Below are 23198 nucleotides of genomic sequence, written 5' to 3' on the forward strand. Positions count from 1 at the left end.
GCAGCTGCGGGGTCTGAGGCCCGGGCTGTGCCCACTAAGACTGTTATGCACATGCCCCTACTTCCTCCAAAGTTGGGTCTTTCTTTGTAGGGCCCTGACTCCCCAAGTGGCCTGTGACTCCCCGGTCAGGGCTCCTTCCCGTGTTCTTGGTGTGGGGGCAGGCACGTGGTTGTTAGCGGGCAGCTGACTCCAGTCATGGACACATACAACGCTCAGGCCTCTCGAGCATTTGCCACCCGCCCTAACGATGTGCTGCTCCAATGCTCTACACACACTTCATTTCTTCCTTTTATTCCTTCATTCATTTTTCATTATATTTTCCCATTACCACACGTTTCATTCCCATCCCCATTTTACAGATGAGGAAACCGAGGCTCTGAGAGGCGAGGGAGGCAGGACGGCCAACGTCACACAGCTGGTGAGCGACACAGTCAGGATTTGGACCTTCGTTTCTAACCATCAGGCTACCCTGGGAGGGCAGATTGCGTACGAGGCTCCCGTTTAAGGCTTCCTTTACAGAGCGGGCATCGGTGGTCTGTTGCGGTGAAACAAATGGCCACAAGCCTTGCAGCGCCCACCAGAGAGTTTCTGGTTCTGCAGGGCCGAGTGCTGGCCTCAGGAGGCTGGGGCCTCTGTGCAGAGTATAGCAAGGCTGACCTTCAAGATATCGGCCAGGCCAAGTTTTTGTCCGCAGGGTCCAGGACAAACCCACGCCCAAGATCATTCTCCTTGGCGTCATTCCGTCCCATGTGGCTGTAGGACTTGCTAGCGATCAGCCAGGACCACTCTCAGCTTCCATCAGCCTCTGGTTCCCCTGGCCAGGCAGCCTCCCGTCTGCAAAGCTAAAAAGAGAGAACCTCCCTCACACTGAATCCCTCTCATGCTTTAAAGCTCTTTTGCCCAGAGGAGCATAATCAGAGAAGTCATAGCTCATTATAGTCACAGCTTCCACCCGTACTCACACAGCAGAAGACAATTCAAAGTCAGAGTCACTGGGGGCTTAACATTCTGCTGCTGGAGGAGGTCTACGGTAGTGGTAATGATAGCGACAGTTAGGTTGGTACTTTCTTTCACTTGCTTAGAGCGCCAGGGTTGCCAGGCTAGCTCTACCTCTACTGGAGCCCAGTAGTGAAGCTGGGTGATGTGCGTTTTATCCCCCTTTTACCCACGAGGGAGAGGGGAACTCCTGGCCGTCTGGGGCCCAGATCTTCCAACCCCCAGCCCATGCTCTTGGCACCCACAGCACCACCAACACCCCCACCATGAGAACTCTCAGACCTCATTACTGTGTTTGGAAGGGGCGAAGCATCTCTTCCTAGCCAGCGCAGCCCTCGGGGAGTGCTTCCTTGTAAACTCTCTGCATTGGGTCATCAAAACTCTACGGCTTTTCCAGGAATAGCCACTGGGCTGGGTGAACCTTACCTCATTAAGCAGGAAAACCAGTAAACCCCAGGGGCACAGAATGCAAACAGTATGCCTGCAGGAAGGCTCCACTTGGCGGGGGGTCCAGCCCCAGTGGGGAAGGGGGAGGCTGTGACACGCTGGTCCAAAGTGAGGGGCAGTGTGTCAGGTAGCAGCTCCCACTGTTTTGTGTCTCTGTGAGCCGGGCATTCTATTTGGGAGTTGACATGGATGCCCAAGCATCAGCCCCTTAGTGCCCCTTTCTTCTGGACTTGTTGTGGGGTACTCCTCCCTTTAAAATTTCTACCAGGCCAAGACCCCGGTGAGAAACCCAGGTCCCCGGCCCTTCCCTGCTCTCCCCGCCATCCCCAAGTATCCTGAGGGGCTTTCCATTTTTCACCACCTTTGTGCCAATAGGTTAATTTTTATCTTTTCCCCTTTAGCCCCTCGGTGTTCGCCACTCCAGTTCCTCTATTCTTCCTCGCACATTGCTGACCCAGGGCTTCCAGGACAGCAGACTTCGGAGGTGGCTGCCGTGAGCTGGGGCAAAGGAATCTGGCCCACGGAAGCTGGGGAGGGGGCTCATGGCGGATCCAGGAACCAGGCTTGGAAACGGGCCTGAACCAAGGGCCCAGGGGCCCAAGGTGGATTCACAGCAGACCCTCTGATCAGGGTCCCAAGCGGCCAGGGTGAATGCAATACAGCATGGCCTGTGCCCTGTCGTCCTGTCCCAGGTCCTTTCCCAGGGAGGCTGTGCCTGATCAGCCTGGCGTGGGTCGCGTGCCTCTCCTTGGTGAGGGGACCATGGGGCCCTGGGCCAGTCCTGTCAGACTGACAGGAGCAAGAACTAAACCCTCCAAAGGAAAACAGGGTGCTGTCAGAAGTCCACAGAATCTGGGGTCGTGGGAACCCGGGGAGAGCACACTTGGAAATAAACCCTAGCGCCCTCATCTTAAAGTTTCATCGCCTGGACAGCTTCACGTGTTGTCGCCTTGCCTTCCCCCAAACCCTCCCCTTCTCCAGCTCTCAGTCATCACGCACACCTTTCTGTGTTTTCTTATTCGGAACAGTCTGGCGTCTCTTCCCCCACCTGCCGATGCTTGGGGCCCACCTTCGCACATCCAAAACCTCATTAAACCTCTGGGCTAAACCAAGCGCTTTCTACCTGTTATGGGTTGAATTGTATGCCCCAAAACTTATGTTGAAGTCCTGCCCTCTCCCTGTGAATGGGACCTTATTTGAAAACAGGGTCTTTGCAGGGATCATCAGGCGAAAATGGGGTCATTAGAGTGAGCCTTCGTCCAGTAGGACTGGTATCCTTTTAACAAGAGGGAACCAGCTCGTGAAGACAGAGACTCGCGGGGAGAACACCACGTAACAACAGAGGCAGAGGTTGGGGCGATGCAGCCCAAAGCCAAGGAGCGATGGCCACCTCCAGAAGCTAGAGGGGGCAAGGAAGGTCTCCTCCCTTGAGCCTTTTCAGGGAGCACAGCCTCCCCACCCCGCTGTGAGGCTCTACACTTTTGTTGTCTTAAGCCACCCAGTGTATGGTCTTAGTCACAGCAGCCACAGAAAATCAGTACACTGTCTCACCAGTATAACCTTAGCAGCGCAGAGCAGTAGACAAAGCCGTCAATTATAGTTTGGGTTTTCCTTTGAACGAGGAGAAAAGTGCACATCTTCACAGCTGTAAAGTAAGGTAATTTCAACGGCCCCCATTTTATCAATAAGGAAACAGGCTCAGAGCACAAGTGACTTCTCCAAGTCAAATAGTTAGAAAGGGGTAATGGCTGGACGTGAACTTGGGTTTTTGGACCCCCAAGCCTTATACTCACCTCCTTTTCATGACACTGTGGGTGCGTATCTCATAGGTTACTGCAGTCCCCAAATCCTGGTTCCCAGATGTCCCCCCAACCCCTTGCTTTTTTTAATTACAAGAGCTCTGACCTTAGCACTATCCTTGTCCTTCTCCCCGAGGAAACTACCTGTTCCAGCCACGTTTTCTGTAATCTGAGCGAGCCTGTTTTCATTACAAAATTTTCATTGCAACATTGGAGGTTTTCATTGCAAAATTGGAAATGCGTTCCCACCAAAATCATCTCCCCATAGACCCAAGCAAGAATGTCTGGCAAAGAGGGATTTCATTGATAAACAGCTTGTAGTACACAAACCCCAGAGTCGGCCCGGAATGTCTTGCAACACTTTGGGAAACTCCAGGATGACAATTCCAGCACCAGCTGCTTACTCTAGGCAGTTAAGCTACATAGATACCCCACGGGCTTGGGAATCCAAGGGCGCAGGGAGCCCCTCTCTCTTGCTCTCCTGGGCATTTGCGGAGGCTGGCAGAGCAGGGCTGCGATACCTGGGGAGACCAGCAGGGGGTCTTCTTCTAACAGGAAATGGATTTCAGGCCGAAGATTCTAGAAATGCATGGTTTTGGATTCTAGAAAAGAAGTCTGTTCCTTTGGGAGGAAGTCCACTGTCCTTACAATGTGGGTTGACCATCTGGCATAGAGAGGTGTGAAAAAAAGCTGTCTTTTCCTGCTGCCCTGCCCCAGGGAGGCACTGGCTAGGATGCCGGGGGCAGTCTCCCTCCCTCCACCCAGCACCCAGAGGAAAGGAAAACACACATCCCTCTGTCAAAACCAAAACCAGAACAGCAGGCTGGCTTGATTTATCTCTTGTAAATTGTTTACCTCAGGATGACCAGATGGCTCATCTCTTGTCGAACCCTTGACCACTTCTCGTGCTAACAGCCTCTCTCAGCAAACAGCCCCTCTCTCTGGACCACGTGCCTGTGCAGGCGTCCGGGCCTGCGTTTGGGGGAGCCTCGGGCATTCCAGGAGGCTGACTCAGTGGGCCCTGGGTCCTTGTTGAGATACAGGGTGCTGGCTGGGCAGCCAGCCCTCTGGGTGTGGTTGTCGGGAGGGAAAGCGGCTCCTAATACCCACTGGGCTCCCCAGTGAGGACCCTCGCCCCTCACCCACTTACGGGCTCCTCCAGTGTGGTTCCTGTACACCCACCCCTCACCTGTCACCTCGAAAGTGCTCAAAATATACCCGAATGCCAACATTTCCCACCTGCCCCCACCCCACCCCCACCTGGCTGTGTGAGGGTGGGAAACCGCTTCCCCTCTCTGAGCCCCCCCGGACTGCAACTATAAAAGGGGTGGGGTGGGGCTCTGACATCTCTTCCTGCCTGCCTGCCTCACAGGCTGGGTGGGGTGGGGGTAAGTGGGTTGATCACGTAAACGCCCACCCATCTCCACCACGCAGCTGCTCGGACTACGGCAAGACCCGGCTGTGACTACTTTTTGAGGGGTGGGAAGGGGACACAATGGGGCGCTCTTGCCTTCCTGGGCAAGGGGTAGGGAGCTCTTAGCTGTCCCTGGGTCCCTGGGCTCCAGCCTTAGGCGCTGCTGAAGGAGGCCTCTCCCTCAGGGCAGTCTGGGTGTGGTGTGTGGGGTGAGATTTTAATTCTAAGGCGAGCCCAGAAGCCCCGACCGTGGGGTGGGGTGTAAGAAAGCTGACGGACGTTTTTAAAAGCTCACTCCATTTTCCAGTGGGGGCAGAGGGCGAGGTGGAGGCAGGAGACCCGTGAAGGGGGCCTGGACCTGGGGGAAGGGGGGGAAGGGGAGGGGCAGATGCAGGGTGTTTCTGAGGAGCAGGGAGGAGAGGACTCTACAGCCTGGCCGGGGAGACGAGATGCTCACCTAGGGAGGGAGGGTTCGGTGGTCAACAGATCAGAAGCGTCCTGGTAGAGTCACAGAGAGCGGGCTCCACACTCCAAGACGTGGATGGGAAGTGTTGGCAGACCCAGGCACAGAGATATGAGAAACATCTGCTACACACACACCGCCCCCCCCACTCATTAAGAATGAGTTAAAAGGGGAGCGAGGGGCTGGCGGAAAACTGGGAAAGAATTGCCATCCAGGCTTTATGGATGGCTCCTTAAAATCAATACGAAAAATCTAGATTAACCGGACAAAAGAATATGTAAATCCCTGAAGAGGTGATTCTAGAGACAGTGTACGCATGCATCTCGTTAGGAATCAGGAAATGGAAGTGGACCGACAACGCCCCCGCCCCCCCCCCCCCCCCCCGCCCCCCGGCCCAATACGGACTCAGGTGGAAAGTGGACTAGGAGGGCAGGCAGATGTGAGGGCAGAAACCAGACTCTTTAAGGAGGGGAGGCCCCCCACCCAAGGCACCAGGTTGGCAGGGGTGGGGGAGTCGCACTATCATAATGGGACAGACAGGATTCCTGTCTGAGGGCCCTGGCCGCTTCGCCGACCTGTGGCTGAGAGCCTGGGCCGCTGGCCTGGCTACCCGGACTTGGCCTCCTCAACCCCAAGGGCCCGAATGGGACAAGGTGGACGCCACAGCACCACATCTCAGTGAGGACTAAATGAGCAAAGTGGGGTCCCCAGAGAGGTCTGGCCTGACTCTCAGCTCGGCTGCTTTCTGCTTGGCCAGAGGGAGCTGGGAGTAGGGAGAGGGGGAGGTGAGCTGAAAGGACCGGATGGAAGTCCAAAAGGGCTTCCCGAAGACCTGGGTGGGAAGGAGCTGGAGAGGGTGCTGGGGAGGGAGGGGGGCTGGCGGGGAAGGGCTGTTTGCAGGCAGACAGAGGGGAGCAGAGCTGGGAGAAGGCCAAGGGCAATGACTTCCATGGGCCCCAAGCACCTTGGACTTCATGGGACTCTTCATAAAAAGTATTAAATAGCGCCTGTTATGACTGAATTGATACAAAGATGGGCATCTGTAAAGAAATACATCCATTAATATATAAATATTAATATATCCAATGTTATATGATAAAATATCCCCTTTGACCTAAAGGCTCATGGTTTCGTCTTCCAAGGATAAAACCAATCCAAGCATTTTCATGGGCCCTGTGCCCCGGGGCCCTCCGGGCCTGGCCGAGAGGAGCCCAACAGCAGGAGGGGGTGGGGTTCCTTCTCAGTCCTTTCGGGCAGATGTGTAGAGAGATGCTGCTCTGTGGTCCAGCTGTGTGTGGGGTGGGGGGGGGGGGCCGTGTCCCTGACGTTCTGGAGAATTTGGGTGGTTTGTGCAGCGCAGAGTAGTTGGCCGGGGTGGCCTTCGGGGCTCAGCCCACCTGCCTTTTAACCCTAAACCCTCCTGTGCTGAGCTCCCCACCCCAGGGTGAGTGCTCCCGCACCATCGGGCTCTTTTGGAGGAAAAGGGCAGGTAGTCTTTGGGTCTCTCCTCGCTGCCAGGTGGGGGTTACACTGGAGGGGGGTCTCACATAGAACGCACATTAGAGCAAACAGACCCCCAGGAGGAGCCCAGGCCTCTTCGCCAAGTTCTAGTACCCAGTCTCAGGCCTCCAGACCCTTGTCCGTGTCCTGTGCATGTGTGTTCATGTGTGTACATGCATGTGTGTGCAGGGTGGGTGGCAGAGGCCCACTGTGATGTGCAGGCCCAGCGCCCCTTCTGCCACACCAGCCTGCAGCTCCCCCACCTCCCACCCTCTGTTCCTGTGAGGGGGGAAGCCTGGGGCAGAGCCTGGGGTCAGCCGAATAAGGTGGCTTCTGTATGACTCCTCTCACCCATGAGAAATGCTCCGTGACACGCGTGAAGGCATTCCCCGGACCCTCCGTGCAGACTGGCAGAGCTGCCTTGGCCCGTGGCTCCCATGGGAGCTGGTTCCTCCTCCCAGGGGACACATGGCAACATCTGCAGACCTTCCTGGTTGTCACAGCCAGAGCCGGCAGAGCTCCTGGCATCCAGTGAGGACACTGCGAAATACACAGGCCGACCCAGCAGCAAAGAACTCCCCGGCCCAACGTGTCCTCGGGGAGACGCTGCCGCACAGCCATGAGCGCCGTCCAAGTGTGGGGTGTCGTTGGCGCTCTGACTGGCTTCGGTGTGGGACGTCCAACAGAGGCACTGGACCTGGGACAGCGACCAGGCTGACCTGACCCTGCCCTCACTGGGGGTCTCTCCGCACGGCCTCTCCTGTCACCCTCACTTCCTCAGCCCCTCCTGCCCTGCTCCATTTTTATCCCTGGTCCTACAGACCACAGTGGGGTCAACGTTTGGGAGGAGATTCTGCTGCCCCTGTGTCCCAGAAGCTCAGCTGTGGTCTCCACCCCTAGATGGATTTTCCATCCAGCACCGGCGTCTTCCCCATCCCCCGCACCTGCACACACACACACACACACACACACACACGCGCTGCATGCCCCCCGCCCCCATGGCAGCGCAAGATGCTCCTTCCCTGCAGAGTAGCTGTCACTTCCAAGTGACCCGGCCAACCTGGTGGTGGGAGGGAGTGGCTGGTGATCAGGGCAGGGATGGGGCCACTTAAATCAAAACACCCTGTGGGTATTCCCCAGAAACCACGAGGCTTGTCTTCCTTGTGAAAACCCCAGTAGAGTTAGGACGCTACGCTGGGACTGGAGACGGTATTTGGGAACCTTAAAAAAAAACTTTTTTTTAAGAGGAAAGTTTCTCCTCTGATCCCAGGTTCATCATGAAAAGCAACCTTCTCTAGATAAAAAGTCCCGCAGAGCCAGCTTCGCGGCCTCATTACTGTGCGGCCCAGCACAGCTGGATCCAGCTCTCTGTTTTCTTCAAATTAACGTTTTCTTCCTAATTCTGAGCGATGCATGTCCATTGCAGAACATGTGAGGCATTGTTTCAGAGTTAACACTGAGACTCTGGTGGCTATCGTTTACGTCTCGCTCATTTTTACCCAACATCTATTTGAACATTTTTGCACGTCATTACTCTTCAACGTCATGTTCCTGGTGGCCTCACCAATGTCCCCCATGTGGCCGAGCCATGGGTAATTCAACCTCTGCCTTGCCTTTGGCCATCTGTGGCTGCACCCCATGTTCTCACCTGTGAAACCGGCACAGGTGTGCTGTGAAGCCCAGCACCACAGCCTACCTGTGCCCTCCTGTGGTCGCTCAGGTGACAGGTCCTTAATGCATCTGAAGGTCTGAGTTGGAGCAGGATGAGAACCCCTCCCCAGCCTGTGCTGGGCAGGGAGGGCCCAGGGGCTGTAGACTGTGGACTCCACCAGGCCTCCCCGGGCCGCCCAGGCCTCCCCGGGCCGCCCAGGCCTCGTGTCTAAACGCACATTCCTCATCTTGGGCTATTTTGCCATTTCCTTTCATGCTAAACCAAAGGGGTTATTTTGGAAACTCCTATAAGCAAACGAAGCCCTGACTGGCATTTGAGCGGATGTAAAAGGGCCCTAAGTGAGGGGCTCAGGCATAAAAGCCACCCAGCCCTGGGAGCCCAGCGGTTAAATTTAGAAGCCCTACCTCCAAACGAGGTGAAATTGCAGGTTCCCTCGGCGGGTGGGTGGCTTTGGCCAGCAGTGAGCCGGACAGATTTAGTGGAGTCGGCTCCGGCTCCCTCCAGCCACACCTTGGGGGAGGAGGCCCTGGGCAGTGCCCAGCGTCTGGGGAGCAGCTAGCTGTGTGTGAAGCCCCTTCAGCTGCCAGTCTTCCCTGCGCCCACCAGCTGCACCCCAGTGGCATTGCCAGTGAGCGCCGCCCGGGTTGCCAGGCCAGAGAGAGACAGCGAGGGACACTCGGAGAGAGGCAGTCCGGCCTGCCGCCAAAGGTTTGGGACCTGCATGACTTCTGGGTCTCTCCCCTCTCCCAGGGCCCAGCGAAGTTGCTGGCCTGTCTCTTCCCAGGCTTTCCCACAACCCAGCAGCTAAAGGGTTAATGCCAGCCACAGCAGGGGAGGTGGGAGGAGGGGGCCTGCAGGTGAGTGAGTCCCCCAACTGCCCCGCTTCTGTTCTCTGTGGTCAGTGCCCCTGTCCTATGTCAATGATTAAACAGGAATATAACTCTTGGCCAAAGGCTACCAGCCTTCACTGGGGCTGGTCAGGGGCTGCCCACTGAGGGCACCTGAGATTCCAGGGGTCTCAGCCCGGCCATCCCATCTCCAGCCCTCTGGCTGGACGAGACAGCAGTGGAGGCTGACTCGGGCCCACAGGCACCGGGCCTCCTCCCGCCTGCAGCCTGCAGGACAGGAGGCTTGATTTTCCCAGGCCACCCTTCAGTGCTATGCTTCCAGCTTGGCAGGTCCCCTTCACAAGCTGGGGCCCTTGCCTTCCCCTCAGCCTGGGTCTGGCTTACAGGAACCGGGGTGCATGTTGTCTGCCGGCTCCTGGGAAGCCAGTGCAGCCTGGGATGAAGTGGCCAGGCTGTGGAGCCCATCACACCCAAGTTCAAATCCCAGCTCCTGGGTTTCTTCCCTGTGTGACCTTGGATGAGTCATTTCCTCTCCTCTGAGCCTCGGGTTTCTTTATTTGCAAAATGGGGGTAATAATAGTGCTTGGTTCCTAGAGTGTGGGGAGAATTAAATGAGATGAGGTGTTTTTTTTTTTTTAAAAGAATAGGTTTGTTTATTTATTTTTAGACAGAGGGGAAGGGAGGGAGAAAGAGAGGGAGAGAAACAGCAATGTGTGGTTACCTCTCCTGCACCCCCAACCAGGGACCTGGCCTGCAACCCAGGCATGTGCCCTGATTGGGAATTGAACTGGTGACCCTCTGGTTCACAGGCCGGCACTCAATCCACTGAGCCACACCAGCCAGGGCTAAATGAGGTTTTAAGCCCTTAGAACAGGTAGCAGGTGGAGTGCTGGCTACCCAGGCTCACCCATCAGAGGCTGCTGCTGTGGTAAATAGCATGTTATCGGCACACAGCCACGCGTGTTCACATTTGTACCCACTGTGGTTCTCCTGCTCTGAAAAGGCAGCGGCCGAGTCGCCGTGACAGGCCGTGCGGCCTGCTCTCCGGTGGTCTGCGGAAAACATTCGTCTGCCCTTGGAGTCTGGCACGTTGGGGAAATTTGTTTTTTTGTTTTTAAACTTTTAAATGGATTTTTCTTTTTAAAGAGAGACAGGAAGGGGGAAAGAGAGAGAGACAGAGACATCGATCTGTGATTCCACTTACTTATGCACTCATTGGTTGCTTCTTGTATGGGCCCTGACTGGGGATCGAACCCGCAACCCTGGGGTATCAGGATGGTGATGCCCCCACAAACCAAGCTGCCAATCAGGGCACCTAGTGGAAATGCTTACTTTTTAAATCCTCACTGTTCCTCATCCCCTGCCTGCACCTGGAGCTGCACAGCCAGGTGAAGTGGGGGACGTGGCCTCTGCCTTTCGGTCACTGTCCTCTGTTCCCATAAAGGTGTGTTTTGAATCTTCCCCCGCCCCGGGCTGGTTCCAGAGCCCAGGTCTCCACCTCTGACCTTGGGGGGCAGTGGGGGGAGGGTCAAGCAGCCTGAGAAGGTTCACCCAGAGCAGGAACCTAGAGAGGACAGGCGGTCCTGATGCAGGTTTACTGATCAGCAGGGAAGAAGCCTAGTTTGTAGCGCTTGCTGACGTGGTGGTGTCAGTATTCCCACCGTGGCTGCTCTGTCGCTACCAAAACTCCTGCAAAGGTAACAACAGACTCTACAGCACAGGTGGGGGCCGTGGGGACCTCCCTGCGGGGCTGGGGCACATCCTAGGGTCCGGGACACCTGACCGAGGACACGGGGAGGTGCCAGTGTTTCACACTTGGGCTCTAAACCCAGTGCTGCCGCTCTCGAGCTGGGTCCCTGGGCCAATGCTGTCCCCTGGCTGAGCCTCAGTTTCCTCATCTGTGGTTGAATTAGGTTTGCAGCAGCACCTTGGCCTGAGGGGGTGTGTGTGTGTGGATTTAATAAGATAATTTACATAAAGCATTTAGCCAGGGCTGGCATAATAATGAGCCCACAGTAAACGACGCTTCCATTACCAGGTTGCCTCAGCCTCCCCGTCTGTGCACAGTGCTGCTGTGTTGTCCATGGACTCACAGCAGGTGTCAGTCCCTGGTGCTGGGGCTCGACACACCATGGGCGCTCAGCATGCGCTCACCAGCTTCCCCCGTCAGGGCTGGAAGTCACCCACTGGCTGCTCCATTCAGCCCCTCACGGCCAGGGCAGGGGTCTTGGTCAGAGCAGGGGCCCAGAGACAACCAGCTCTTTCCGAGGGTCTCCCGCACGGTGGGCTCTCAGCTCATGGGCCCCTTGGCCCTTTTACAGCTGTGATAGCTGAGGCCCAGAGCTTGTGGGTGGCACAGTCACAGCCGGGAGTTGAGCCTGGGTCTGGCTTTTCTGCTTTGTGCTGCCTGTGGGGCGGCAGAGTGGGGGCTGCACAAGATGAGGGCAGCTTGTGGGGGCTGCACCAATCTGCTGCGTTCAGAGCGAGGGCTCTGGAGCCCCTGGCAAGGACTGACACACCAAAGGCAGGACTGGCTGGGGTGGCTCAGTGGATTGAGCACCAGCCTGCGAAGCAAAGGGTCGTGGGTTTGGTTCCCAGTCAGGGCACATGCCTGGGTTGTGGGCTGGGTCCTTGGTAGGGGATGCACGAGAGGCAACCACACATTGTGTTTCTCTCCCTCTCTCTCCCTCCTTTCCTCTCCCTACAAAAAAAAAAAAGAAAAGAAAAAAGAAAAAAAAAAAAAGGCAGGACTGGGCACCAGAGAGATGGGGCTTGAAAGAGAAAATTATTCCAGGCCGAGGCCCCACCTGAGCAGAGGTGTGGAGACTGGACTCAGCTGGGGGTGAAGGGGACACGGAAGCAGGGGCCTCGCCAGCAGGAATGTGAGGGAGTTGGTGGGGCGGGGCCTTTTTGTAGGTTTGGCCTGACTCCGCCCTGGCTGAGGAGTAAGGTATGAAACTGTAGCAGCAGAGATTTAGGTTAGATAGGGAGGAGAGCTTTCCGATGGTCCATGCTGGAAGGCAGCGGGCGATGGTCCCGAGGGATGTACTGGCGTTTTTTCCAGTCTAGGATGGTTTGGAAAAAAGAGAAGACAGCCGGCGTTCTCGGCTGGCCTCACTGCAGCCTGGGTCAGAGACAGGGCAATGGGGCGGGCACCTCTGGAAGCCTTTGAGGCCAGCAGGCTGGCCTCGTGGGAGTTGGGCTTTGTCACCCCCTGCTCGAAACCCTGCTGTGGCTCCCAGATACCCTGGCCCAGTTGCAAGGCCGAAGTCCTCTCTGGGGCTACCAAGGCTGTCATGACCTGCGCTGTGTGGGCCTCTCTCACCTCGCCTGGAGCCGCGCCCCAACCCCCTGAAATTACACCATGTTGTCTGCACCTTCAGGCCTTTACCATGCTGTTCCCTCTGCTCAGTCACCCTCCCCTCCCCTGACCTGCCCCTTCTCTTCTCCTCAGCCTTTCCTTCTTGCCTCTTGGTTGCCTCCTCCATGGCTGAGTCAAGGAACCCCGGGTTTCCCCACCACTTCCTGATGGGCTCCCTACTGTACCTGTCCCCTGGCTCATTGGCCCCCTTGCAGGACTGGGAGCCCTGGAGGGCAAGACCTCTGCCTGTCTTGCTCAGTGCGTGTCTCCAGCACTGTGCCTGGCACACAGTAGGTGCTCAGCGAGGATTCGTGGAGGGGGTAAGGGTTATTGGCAGAGAGGAGCAGCAGAGGGGAGTGGAGAAGAGCTGGGCTCAGGAGGCGCTGTCCACCCCCAGCACCAGGATGCAGCAGTACTCAGGCATCGGGAGACTGAGCACAGAGTACAGAGACCTGGGTTCGAACCTCGCTCCCTGCAGCTCCTCCCAAGCAGGTTCCCTGACCTCACTGAGCCTCAGTTTTTTTCCTCTGTGAGCTGGGGACGGTACCAGCTGCCCCCTCTCAGTTGTAAGGACCCTGGAGGCCATGGTGGAGGGTGGCCAGGCCTCTGTCAGCTCTCACCAGGTGGCAATGCAATGCTAACTCTCCTGTCCTCTCCCTGCAGGTGACAGCCATGTCGGTGAGGGTGCGGTTCCTGTCCTCTGGGGACACGGGGGCTGTGGGCGTCGTGGGCCGGAGCGCCTCCTTTGCAGGCTTTAGCAGTGCACAGAGCCGCAGGATCGCGTAAGTTCTGCCGGTGCGGTGTGGGGGGGGCTCATTCCAGGGCTGGGTGGGGACGTCAGGGACATTGTCTTCCTGCCCCAGGGACCCTGAGGCTTACTCTCCTGCTGGGCCTACAGCCCAGGATAGTGTGTGTGGCATGTGGTGCGTGGTGAGTGTGTGTGTGCGTGAGAGAGCAAGAGAGAGAGTCTTGGCGTTGGGAGAAACCTACCGGGCCGGCCCACTTGGCAGAGCGGGAAACTGAGGCTCAGAGAGGTAGAGGGCCACCCATGTCACAGGGCCTGGCCCGACTGACTCAGAGTCCGAACTTAGCTCTGGGGGTGGGGTTAGGACGGAATGCTCTTCCTGTTTGGGAAAATGGAAAATGGGGCCACCTCTCCCGCCTGTGACCTGGGGCAAGCGACTTCACCTCTGAGTCTCAGTTTCATCATGTGGGCAACAAGGATCACAAATGTCCCTCCCTCTCACGCGGCTGTCATGAGGGCAGCATGAGGTGGCGCATGGCTGGCAGCAGCACACACTGGCTCACAGCGGGTGCTTGTGGGCGGTTTCAAAGGAGGAGGAGCAGCTTCTGGGGGGACAGAGACGGGCAACCCCATCCCAGTGCTCCTCCAGGTGTCTCCTCCAGCTGAAGGCAACCCCCCAGGGGACGGTATGGGTCTGCTTCAGGGGCCACTGCCCGGCAGCCCAAGCCGGCCCGGCCCCGGGCTCCAGGGCGCTGTGTTTCACCACGTGGAGCTGTGTCCCCTCCCCCGGAACTCTCCTCCACTGTTCACCCAGCCACTTCCTGCTTAATCCACTTCACTGCCCTGTCCTGGGGGACCCCTGGGCCCTGGACCAGGCCCTCACCCTCCCATTGCACTTTCCCTCTGTTTAACAGGTGCTCATTAGGTTTCCGTGACACCCGGCCTGACGGTCAGGCCCTCCCAGCTCACTCACCTTGTCCCTGGGCTGCTCAGCTCTGAGGTGTGCCTGGAAGTGTGTCTCAGGGCTGAAATCCCGGGGTGCCCCAGCAGGAAGCACCCTTAGGAATCCCCAATTCATTCCACAAATACGTGCGGAGCACCCACTCTGGCCAGCCCCAGGCCCAGGCTCCCGGGAAAGGCCCAGGCCCCACCCTCCTCCAGGGCAGCAAACAGCAAGCCAAGAGGGATGCAGCTGCAGCCAGTGCGGGGGAGGAACTGCAGCAGGCAGTGAGGGAGGGCTGCGTGGAGGAGGCCCCTGACCCCAGCCTCCGACCCCAGCCTCCGGCGGGGGGGCGGGGGGGAGAAAGTGTGGGGGCCACTGTGAGGAGGCGCACAGTAGGCCTCCCTAAACGCTGCTGAGAGGCTAAGTGGAAACTGACTGGGGAAGGGTACTGTTTCTTGACTGAATGACCCATGTCTGAGCTGCCTCTTCCTCAGCTTCATCCGGGTCCCCCCCCCCTGGTCTGTAATCAGGGCTGCTAAGGACAGCTGTGACCCTCCCAAGCTCGGTGCCCTGGCATGGAGCTGGTCCCCTCCAAAGGCACTGTGGGGACTCTGTCCTGTGACCTGGCAGCAGGGAGGGGCCGGCAGACTGGCACAGGTCCCTCCGGGAGATTTAACCCTCTGCTGCCACCATCTAGAACTCCTTGTGTTGAGCAGAGGACTCTGGGCTTTCTTTTGCCCTGGGCCTCGCGAATTCTATAGCCGGTCCTGCCTGCACCTCCCCTCCTGTCAGGCCTTTCGGGGCCTCTGGGCTTCCCGCACCCATGGGAGATGTCCCCTCAGGCCCCATGGGGAACTCTGGTCGGCGTGCCCCCAGGTGGGCCCCCAGCCTCTTGCTGACCCCACCTCCCAGATTCCTGGGATCAGCCCTCTGGGAGGCAGAGAATAGACGAGGTCCAACCCCAGACACTAGGCCTTGTTGGTCAGCAGCAAGGAGGCAACATCCACACGCCAGTCCAAGAAAGTGGCCCCCGGTGGCTGTAACTGTCCTGGGGGCTCCCTCTCCTGGGGGTCTGTTCCCCCTTTAGGGATTTCCGGAGGATGCCTGGCCTTGGCTGGTTCTGCGGTCCCTGCGTGGCCACGACCTGGCCTCAGCCTCTGCAGTCCCCTGGCCCCTGGGTGAGGAAGGAGCTGCCCACAACGATAGGGAAGAAGCACGTCTGTTTACAACATCCTGTCTCTGTCCAGCTCCCAGGGGTCTGGACCCTTGGCTCCAGGGCTGGATGGCCTGGATTGGGTTTCAGGCCTCACCTCTGGCCTTATTTCCCAGGTAATTCAACCAGGCCGAAACTCAGCCCCATTGCCAAGCACCGAGCGGCTGGTACGGGTCAGGCAAAATAACCTTAGACGCAGGGTGGGAGAGCTGGGCTCCACTTAGATTGGGGGGGTAGATGGCCCCTTGGTCCCCTGTCCTACCCCTGCTCTGGCACCTGAAACCCCTGTGACTCTGGACATGGCTTTTTATTCCATAATCAAAGAATTCACTTGGGGAAGTTACCTGGTGGGGGAAATTTACACTAAGGTGTGAATGGCTGCTCTAAGTAAGCCATATATAATAAGGCAGGGATAAGAGGAGGCCAGGCCCTAACATTGTCCCATTCTGCCCTGACTGACAGGCATGGCTGCTCTCACTCCCTTCCTGCTGCTCCTCAGCCAGGTGTCCCCTCCTCCGGACTGTCAGGCAGGGCACCCTCCTGAGCCAGGAGCCCCCGCAGTGTCCAGCTGGAGGTGGGGTAGAGAACTCAGTGGCAGCCCCTGATTATCCAACAGAGGAGGCTGGAGAGAGAGTTCACAGTGAAGGCACCCACACTGTCCTGTGCTTGTGGAGCCACAGACTCTGGGAACTGCAGAGAGCGTGTCAGGAGAAATGGGCTAGTGCACACAGAGCAGAGTCCGACCTTTTCGAGGGCTGAATCCAAGTTTGCCATCAGCCCCCCCATCTAGTACCGCTGGACACAGGAGGAAAGGTTAGCTGACGCTGTTGTCCCACCGAGGTGTGGGCTGGAGCCCTGCAGCGGCCCCAGACCACGACCTCGGAGAGAGTCTCTCCCCACAACGCCGGGCGGGAGGACTGCCCCCGCAGCCTCGCGTGAGGGCTGGGCCAGTGGGTTGCACGCCACCGTCTGGAATCTTGTCTGGCATGCCAGGGGCTGTTGAATATTTACTGAGTCCTCATCGAGCTGGTGAAACATCCGTCCCAGAGGGTGCTCCCGGCCTGGCTGTTGTGACACAGGGCCAGCCTGCAGCCTGATTTCGCCATCCGGAGGCTGCTCACGCGTCGCCTGCCCCAGCTGGGCCAGCCCCCAGAGCACCTGCCTCACCTGCCCTGTCGACACTCAGACAAGAGCGCTGGGCTCAGAACTTCCCCGGGGAGTGGGAGCTTCCAGGCGCGGCCAGAGCAGCGAGGTCTCCAGGTAGATGGAAGTGGGGCCTGGCCGAGGGCACACACCTGCTGGCGACGGTGGGCCCCTGGGAGCCAGCAGGTGAGCGTGGCTCCCACCTCACAGCTGCTCACCCACCCCACTGGCCTGCCCGCCCACCTGCCTGCCCACCTGCCAGGGACCCTCGCCTCTCCTGCCCCTCTCTGCTGCCCCTCGATGGCAACTTTGTGGAGGGTCTATTCCAAGAGGTGGGTGAGGTGGCCTCAGGGAGGGTGAGGGAGGAGGGTGAACGGCCCCTTCTTGGCCTTTGGAAACTGTCGCTTGTCTCATAATGAGTGAGTGACAGCCACGGCAGCAAGGGATGAGCACTGGTGATGTGAGAGGCTTTGCGCCCTGTGCTCTCTGCACGTCCCTTTGTGTTACTTGACTGCGGGAGCCTTCCCTGCTCGCCCTCTTAAATCCATCATCCCGCCTTTGCCTCTCTCCTTACGACTGCGCACTCTCCGATGTATGATTTTTAAAAACTTATCTAACTTCGACACATACAGCGCTTACCCTTCCCCCACACTGTCGAAGCCCTTTACATTTACAAACTCATGTGAATGATTCTCGTGGCAAACCTGCTGTGGCTCCCATTTCATAGATGAGAGAACAGAGGCACAGAGAGGTTCCATGATTTGCCCAAGGTCACACAGCTTGTAAGCGGGGGAGCTGGAGAGACACCCTGGACCTGGCCCTGTAGCTGATGCTGGGACCACTTCCCATGGTCCCCTCCCAGCTGGCTCGGCAGCTCACAGGGAGGGATCTTGTCTGTTTCAGTCACAGTTGTACCCCCATCCCCTAAAGTGGTGTCTGGTGCACAGTAGGTGTTTATTCAAATATTTGTTGAGAGAATGACTACCTCATAACTCTGCAGGGCAAGCACTCTTATCATCCCCCTTTGACAGATGGGGAAACTGAGGCCCCGGTTAACTGTCTGTGACCTCTGGGGCTGGGATTTGAACATGGGCAGTTGACCAGGAGTTTGTGTCCTACCCACTTGGCCAGGCCACTGAGGGGCCAGGGTGCGATTCCAGACCCTTCCGTGCTGCAGCAGCCTGAGACTAGGCCCTGGGGGCTGTATTTCCAGCATGTTGGTTTGTACTGTGGCGGTGCAGCCACAGAGGGGAGCCGTGGGTCGTGGGGCCTGCCAGCAGGGGTAGCCAGGATGACTCCTCTCTGTCACATCAACAGCAGGTGTTTGCGTCTCTGTGTGGAACATGCAGCATCTGGCTGGGCTGGAAATGCAGCCGGGCCGCTTGCTGGGTCTCCGGGGGACCAGGGCATGGCGGTGGCCCAGGGGCCCTTCTCTGAGGCCTGCCGGAGGAGCAGGAGCTGTGTTCCCCTTGCCTCCTCCACCCCCACCTGGTTCTCCGGACAGCAGTCCCCCCCACCCCTTCCTGGTGGACTGCGAACCCTCGAGGGTGAGATGCTGGCCGCTTGGCCTTCTTTGCAGTGCCTGACCAGGGAGAGCCGTGCTCTGTGAGTGTCTGAATGAATGAACTAGTCCTATGCTGATTTTAGACCTTAAAAATGCAGCAGGCAGACTGTAGAGGCTCCCCAGGAGATGCAGAGCTGGGTTTCTAGCGACAGGGCACCCCCTGGGTGAAGCAGAAATGGTGACTCCCCCAAGACCGTGCTGCTCAGAGTGCGGTCCCCAAACCAGCAGCACCACCAGCGCCTGGAAACTCATTAAAATGCAAATTCTCAGGCCCCACCTTAGACTGACAAATTAGAAACTCTGGTGGGGTGCCGGGGCGGGGAAAGCGGTCAGCAGCCTGGGTCTAAGTCCTCCAGGTGAGTTGGAGGACCCTGGGAATCCTGCACCTGCTCCTGACTGGCTGGTTAAGGTCCCAAGCTGAGGTGCTCCACAGGGCTATGCCTTGGCCTCCCACGTTGCTTTGCCTGCATTGCCAAAGCATGCTGAACAGAGAGCACTGGCATTTGGGCTGCTTGGCTGTGTTTCTCAGTGCAAGCTAATTTCTCTTATCAGGTTGTTGTTATTAGTAGTAGTATCCTTTTAATCCTAAAACCCAAGCCTTCATTTTGCAGATGGGGAACCTTAGGCCCAGGAAGTCTTAGCAACTTCCCTGAGATTGTGCAGCTTGGTGGCGACAGGGTGGGACTCAGCTCCTGCTGCTGTCCCCAGAGTGCCTGCCCCTGGGAAACACTTTACCTGGACCCCTGCTCTGACCACCTCCATCTCTTCTCACAGAAAGTCCATCCAGAGGAACTCAGTGAGGCCCCGAGTACCTGCGAAGCCCTCCAAGATGTACGGCACACTGCGGAAGGGGTCTGTTTGCCTGGACTCCAAGACGGAGCAAGTGAAGAAGGTCTTCGAAGCTCTGAAGAGAGGCCTCAAGTAAGGACAGGCTGCATGGCCTTTTGCAAGTGGACTCCATGGCCTCTCGCCTGCTTGCCCCTCCCTGTCTGTCCCTAAGGAACATGGCCAGGTCTGGAAGGGCCACAGAGGGAGCTCCTGGTTATTCATTCAGATGGGAAGCCACTTGCCCAGGACCCCACCCAGGAGGCATCCCTCACTCTCCTCCCATGATGCACCTGGTGCTGGTGCAGAGAGGAAGCTGGGGTGTGAGCCTGAAGGGGGGACAGCTATCTCCAAGGTGCTCACCTCCCAGGACAGCTTCTGGTGATTCCCGTAGGACCGCCTGTTTGAGACTTGTCTGGAGTCAACAGCGCCCTCTTTTTCCTGGGGGGCCAAACCTCTGAGTAAGCAGTGCCTCGTAGATAGTGGTATAAATGGGACCAGAGAGGGTGAGTCACCTTCCTGAGTGACCCAGCAAATCTATGCTGAAACTCTCCCCCTGGATCCTGAGTCCAAACCTCAGGTTTCTTGTCTGAGTCTCTTTGGCCGGAAAACACAATGTGAGATGTCCCAGGCCATGGCTTTCTCTGTGCTTTCCAGGACAGGTTTTCCGGGCCGCTCGCCGGGGCTCGGCCCCAGGCAGCCAGGCAGCAGCACGCCTACCCTTGTCCGTGAGGGGGTGCTGCTCTCGTGGGCCTCCCCTGGGGCTGGGGGGAGATATTGGTCTCCAGAGGCCACTGCCTGGTTCCAGGCCTGGGTCCAGCCTTTTCCCTGCCAGGTGACCTTGTACTGGGTTACTTGCATCTTCGAGGGCCAGTTTGCCCACCTCTGAGACGGGTTTGAGAAGAGTGGAACCTGTTCATGGGCTGTGTGGGGATTACCGAGATATTCCCCACTTTTCACAGTGCGGGGCACACGACCCACAGGGTGTGGGATCTGGAGGCCCAGCGAATGGGGCCAGGCTTCTGGTGGGTGGGACAGTCTGCCCTCTGCCCTCTGAGAACCACAGCTGCTGTCCAGGTGGAGGCTGTGGCTGCCGGCACTCCAGAACACCAGTCATGGGCCCGTTTCTTTCTCTCGTCTTGTTCCTTTTCCAACTCCTCTTCCTCATTCTCCTCACAGGGAGCACCTGTACATCCAGCAGGCCGAGCTGGATTACCTGTCAGGCAGCCGCAAGGACACCCACAGGAATTCCAGGCTGGTGAGACCCCTCCCCGCCCCTTTCCACTGGGGCAGCCTTGGCCAGGGTTCAAAGATAGACTCTCCCCAACCCCCTTGCCTGCATCATGGGGCTGAATCTCTGGAGCTCAGAGGCCTAAGGAATGGACTTGCTTTATATTGGGGTGAATTTAACCTCAGAGGCTGGTGGGAAGCTCCCCAGCATCCCCAACATGGTGCAGAGTTCACCCATGGGAGGACCCACCTCCACTCTCTCTCTTTGGTTCTAGAAGCCACTGACTGTAAGGCAGGTGGGTAGGCGGAGGTGCTTGTTTCAGGGGCCCCCGTTTATAAGCAGTGGCCAAAGACTTGGGAATGTTCCTCGTTCCTGACTCCTTACGTGGTATTTAATCCCATAATCCCATGTGTGCAATTCCGCATACATCCGCACATGGGCAAACACAGAATTTGGGGGCGGGAGTTCAGTCCATTGTTCCTTTCTGCTTGACACCCTCCTGCATGTCTTTGCCACTCTGGTTAATGCTGACCCTTATCTTTCCACGTTTCTCTGTGGGCCACGTGATCACGTAAACACGCGCACCAGTGCACGGAGAGGGCTCTGGTCCATAGCTGTGGACGTGGACCCAGAGCTCGCACACTCTTCCACATCTTGCCTTTCCCGCCCAGCGGACCTCCACCCTTGCGCAAACTCCTCCAGGTTCCGAGATGGGGACTCTAGCCTACGGGGCAAACTAGGGTCTCTTTTGGAAATACTACGTTCGTCCACATGGGCCACGCCTGTCACTTACATGTAGTCTGTGGCCGATTTCATGCCTCCGTGGCGGAGGCCACCTGGCCTGCAAAACCTGAAATACATGCTATCCAGCGCTTTATACAAAGACTCGCCACCCTGACAATATATGTTTTTCTCTGGCGACACCCCCCTCCGCGCCTGCGTGGATGGAGCAGTCTGGCTTTGCCTGACCTCTCGGGTGGTGCTGTGCCTCTCCCCACTTCACTTCTGGTCATGGCTGAAGTCCTGGGCCTCAGAGGATGGAGTGGCTGCTAGCTTTTTGTCCTTGGCTCAGGTGCCCCTGGGATGTAGCCTCACGGATCTTAGGGGAGCATCCGGAGCCCTGACACCTTCTCCCTACCCTCTTTCCTCCCCCACAGGCTTTCTATTACGACCTAGACAAGGTGAGTGAAACTTCCTTTCTCTGCACGTGGTGAGCAAGGAGGGCCGTGGCTGGACCTGGCTGGATGGGAATAACATCTTTGTTTCCCACATTCCATCCTCTGGCCATCCTAATGGAGAAATACCTGGGGTCCTCCCCAATTTACACATGGGAACACTGAGGCCCAGGGATGAGCCTTCCTCAAGGGTGGTGAGGGGCTGGCCTGGCTTTGAGCCCAGCTCTCTGTGTCGGGCCTGAAGGAGGGTGGCAAGAGCTGGTGGGTGGTCCAGCTACGTTTAAAGCGTCATCTCTTTTTCTGGGAGAAGCAAACGCGCTCCGTGGAAAGGCACATTCGGAAGATGGAGTTTCACATCAGCAAGGTCAGCCTGGTTCCTGGGTGTCTCAGGGTGGGGTCGGGGCAGCCTCTGTCCTTGCCAGCAGGCCCCCTCTGAGCAGGGGGAGGGCTCTCCGGGTGCTGAGTAGCTGGAGAAACTCAAGGGAGCTGGAACTGCAGGGGCTGAGCTCAGAAAGACTTCACATTCAACCTTAGAGGGTTGAGACCAAGCACCCCACCGTAGAGATGGGAGAGTGGGAGCCCAGAGAGGGACAAGGATTGCCCAAGGTCACACAGCAAGTCCTTTAAGGTCCGAAGTCTGCGAATCCTTCTGTAATCTTGCTTTGCTTGGCCAGTAGGTGGGCAGGACATCCCAAACCCACCTGTCCCATTTACTGGTGACGAATCAGTCAGGGAGAGGGGACAGGCTGTGGTGGCATCTCCAGTTCACTAGCTTTCATTGTGTAGACTGTATGCCAGCTGCTGCCAGCTGCTGGGGACACCAAGTGGGTGAGACAGACATGGTTCCTGACCCTGTGGGCTCACATCCAATGGGCTGCCAGCTGGGGGACGAGTGCAGGCTGTGACCACCATCAGGGGCTAGGTGGGGACATTAGTGAAGGGGTGGCCCCTCCCAGAGGGTGAGTGACGGTGGGTGTGTCTGGGCCTGGCCCCTGCTCTCAGCTTGGGCAGCTCCCACCATCCCGTGCCCCTGGCAGGTGGACGAACTCTACGAGGGCTACTGTATCCAGTGCCGCCTGCGAGACGGCGCCTCCAACATGCAGCGTGCCTTCTCCAGGTGCCCCCCAAGCCGCGCCTCCCGAGAGAGCCTGCAGGAGCTGGGCCGCAGCCTGCAAGAGTGCACTGAGGTGGGCCGGCCGTTGTGGGGGTTCCAGAGGGCGGGGGCGCAGACCCGGCCTTGGGGGTGCCAAGGAAGTTCTGCCCACGGGCCTCTGTGGGGCAGGGCCTGAGGCTCAGCCTGGGGTAGTGCTCAGCTGTCCTGTATGGGGCTTTGCAGGACATGTGGCTCCTGGAGGGGGCACTGGAGGCCCACTTGGGCGAGTTCCACGTCAGGATGAAAGGTAACGGCGCTGAGGAGGGTGGACCGCAGCCTGACCCGGCAGGCTGCTAGGCCCTGTTGAGGGCCCTGGGACTTCCGCTGAGGGCAGGACATGGGTCAGAACTCAGGGATCCTGGCCCAGCCCTGGGTTTCCATCCTGGGACATGTGACCTCGGGCAGGGCCCACTCTCTCTCCGAGTTGGATGTGAGGGCACAGACCTGCCCACTGTCCATCACGATGGCTTATCTCTGAGTCTGATTCCCGGACTCAGGCTGGGGGCGGGGGTCCCCCAGTGAGGGCCCAACACGGGGTAGGGGCAGAGGAAGACAGAGAGAGATCAGCCCACCTCTGTGTTCTAGGCTTGGTGGGCTACGCACGCCTCTGTCCAGGAGACCAGTATGAGGTACGGCCAGCCTCCAGGATCAGGGCTCCCCTCCAGGCCTTTGGGGGTCTTGGGGTCCCAGCTGGCAGGGAGGGCCC

At 58.0% G+C, this 23198-nt stretch overlaps 1 protein-coding gene across 7 annotated transcripts in view; it reads left to right on the forward strand.

Moving 5' to 3' along the window:
* The window catches only part of RIPOR3 (RIPOR family member 3), a 60178-nt gene that overhangs the window by 23346 nt on the left and 13634 nt on the right, over window positions 1-23198 (forward strand). For 3 of the 7 annotated variants that reach the window (XM_024559830.3, XM_045195000.3, XM_045194995.3), the window contains exons 2-9: window positions 13164-13282; window positions 18883-19029; window positions 20113-20191; window positions 21322-21345; window positions 21650-21703; window positions 22377-22526; window positions 22676-22739; window positions 23078-23121. In XM_024559830.3, coding sequence (XP_024415598.2) covers window positions 13164-13282; window positions 18883-19029; window positions 20113-20191; window positions 21322-21345; window positions 21650-21703; window positions 22377-22526; window positions 22676-22739; window positions 23078-23121 — 681 coding nt within the window. The other 4 variants (XM_045194999.3, XM_045194996.3, XM_045194998.3 and 1 more) reach the window with 4 other exon arrangements.

Source organism: Desmodus rotundus, chromosome 6 (genome assembly GCF_022682495.2).
Source record: "Desmodus rotundus isolate HL8 chromosome 6, HLdesRot8A.1, whole genome shotgun sequence".
Taxonomy (NCBI): domain Eukaryota; kingdom Metazoa; phylum Chordata; class Mammalia; order Chiroptera; family Phyllostomidae; genus Desmodus; species Desmodus rotundus.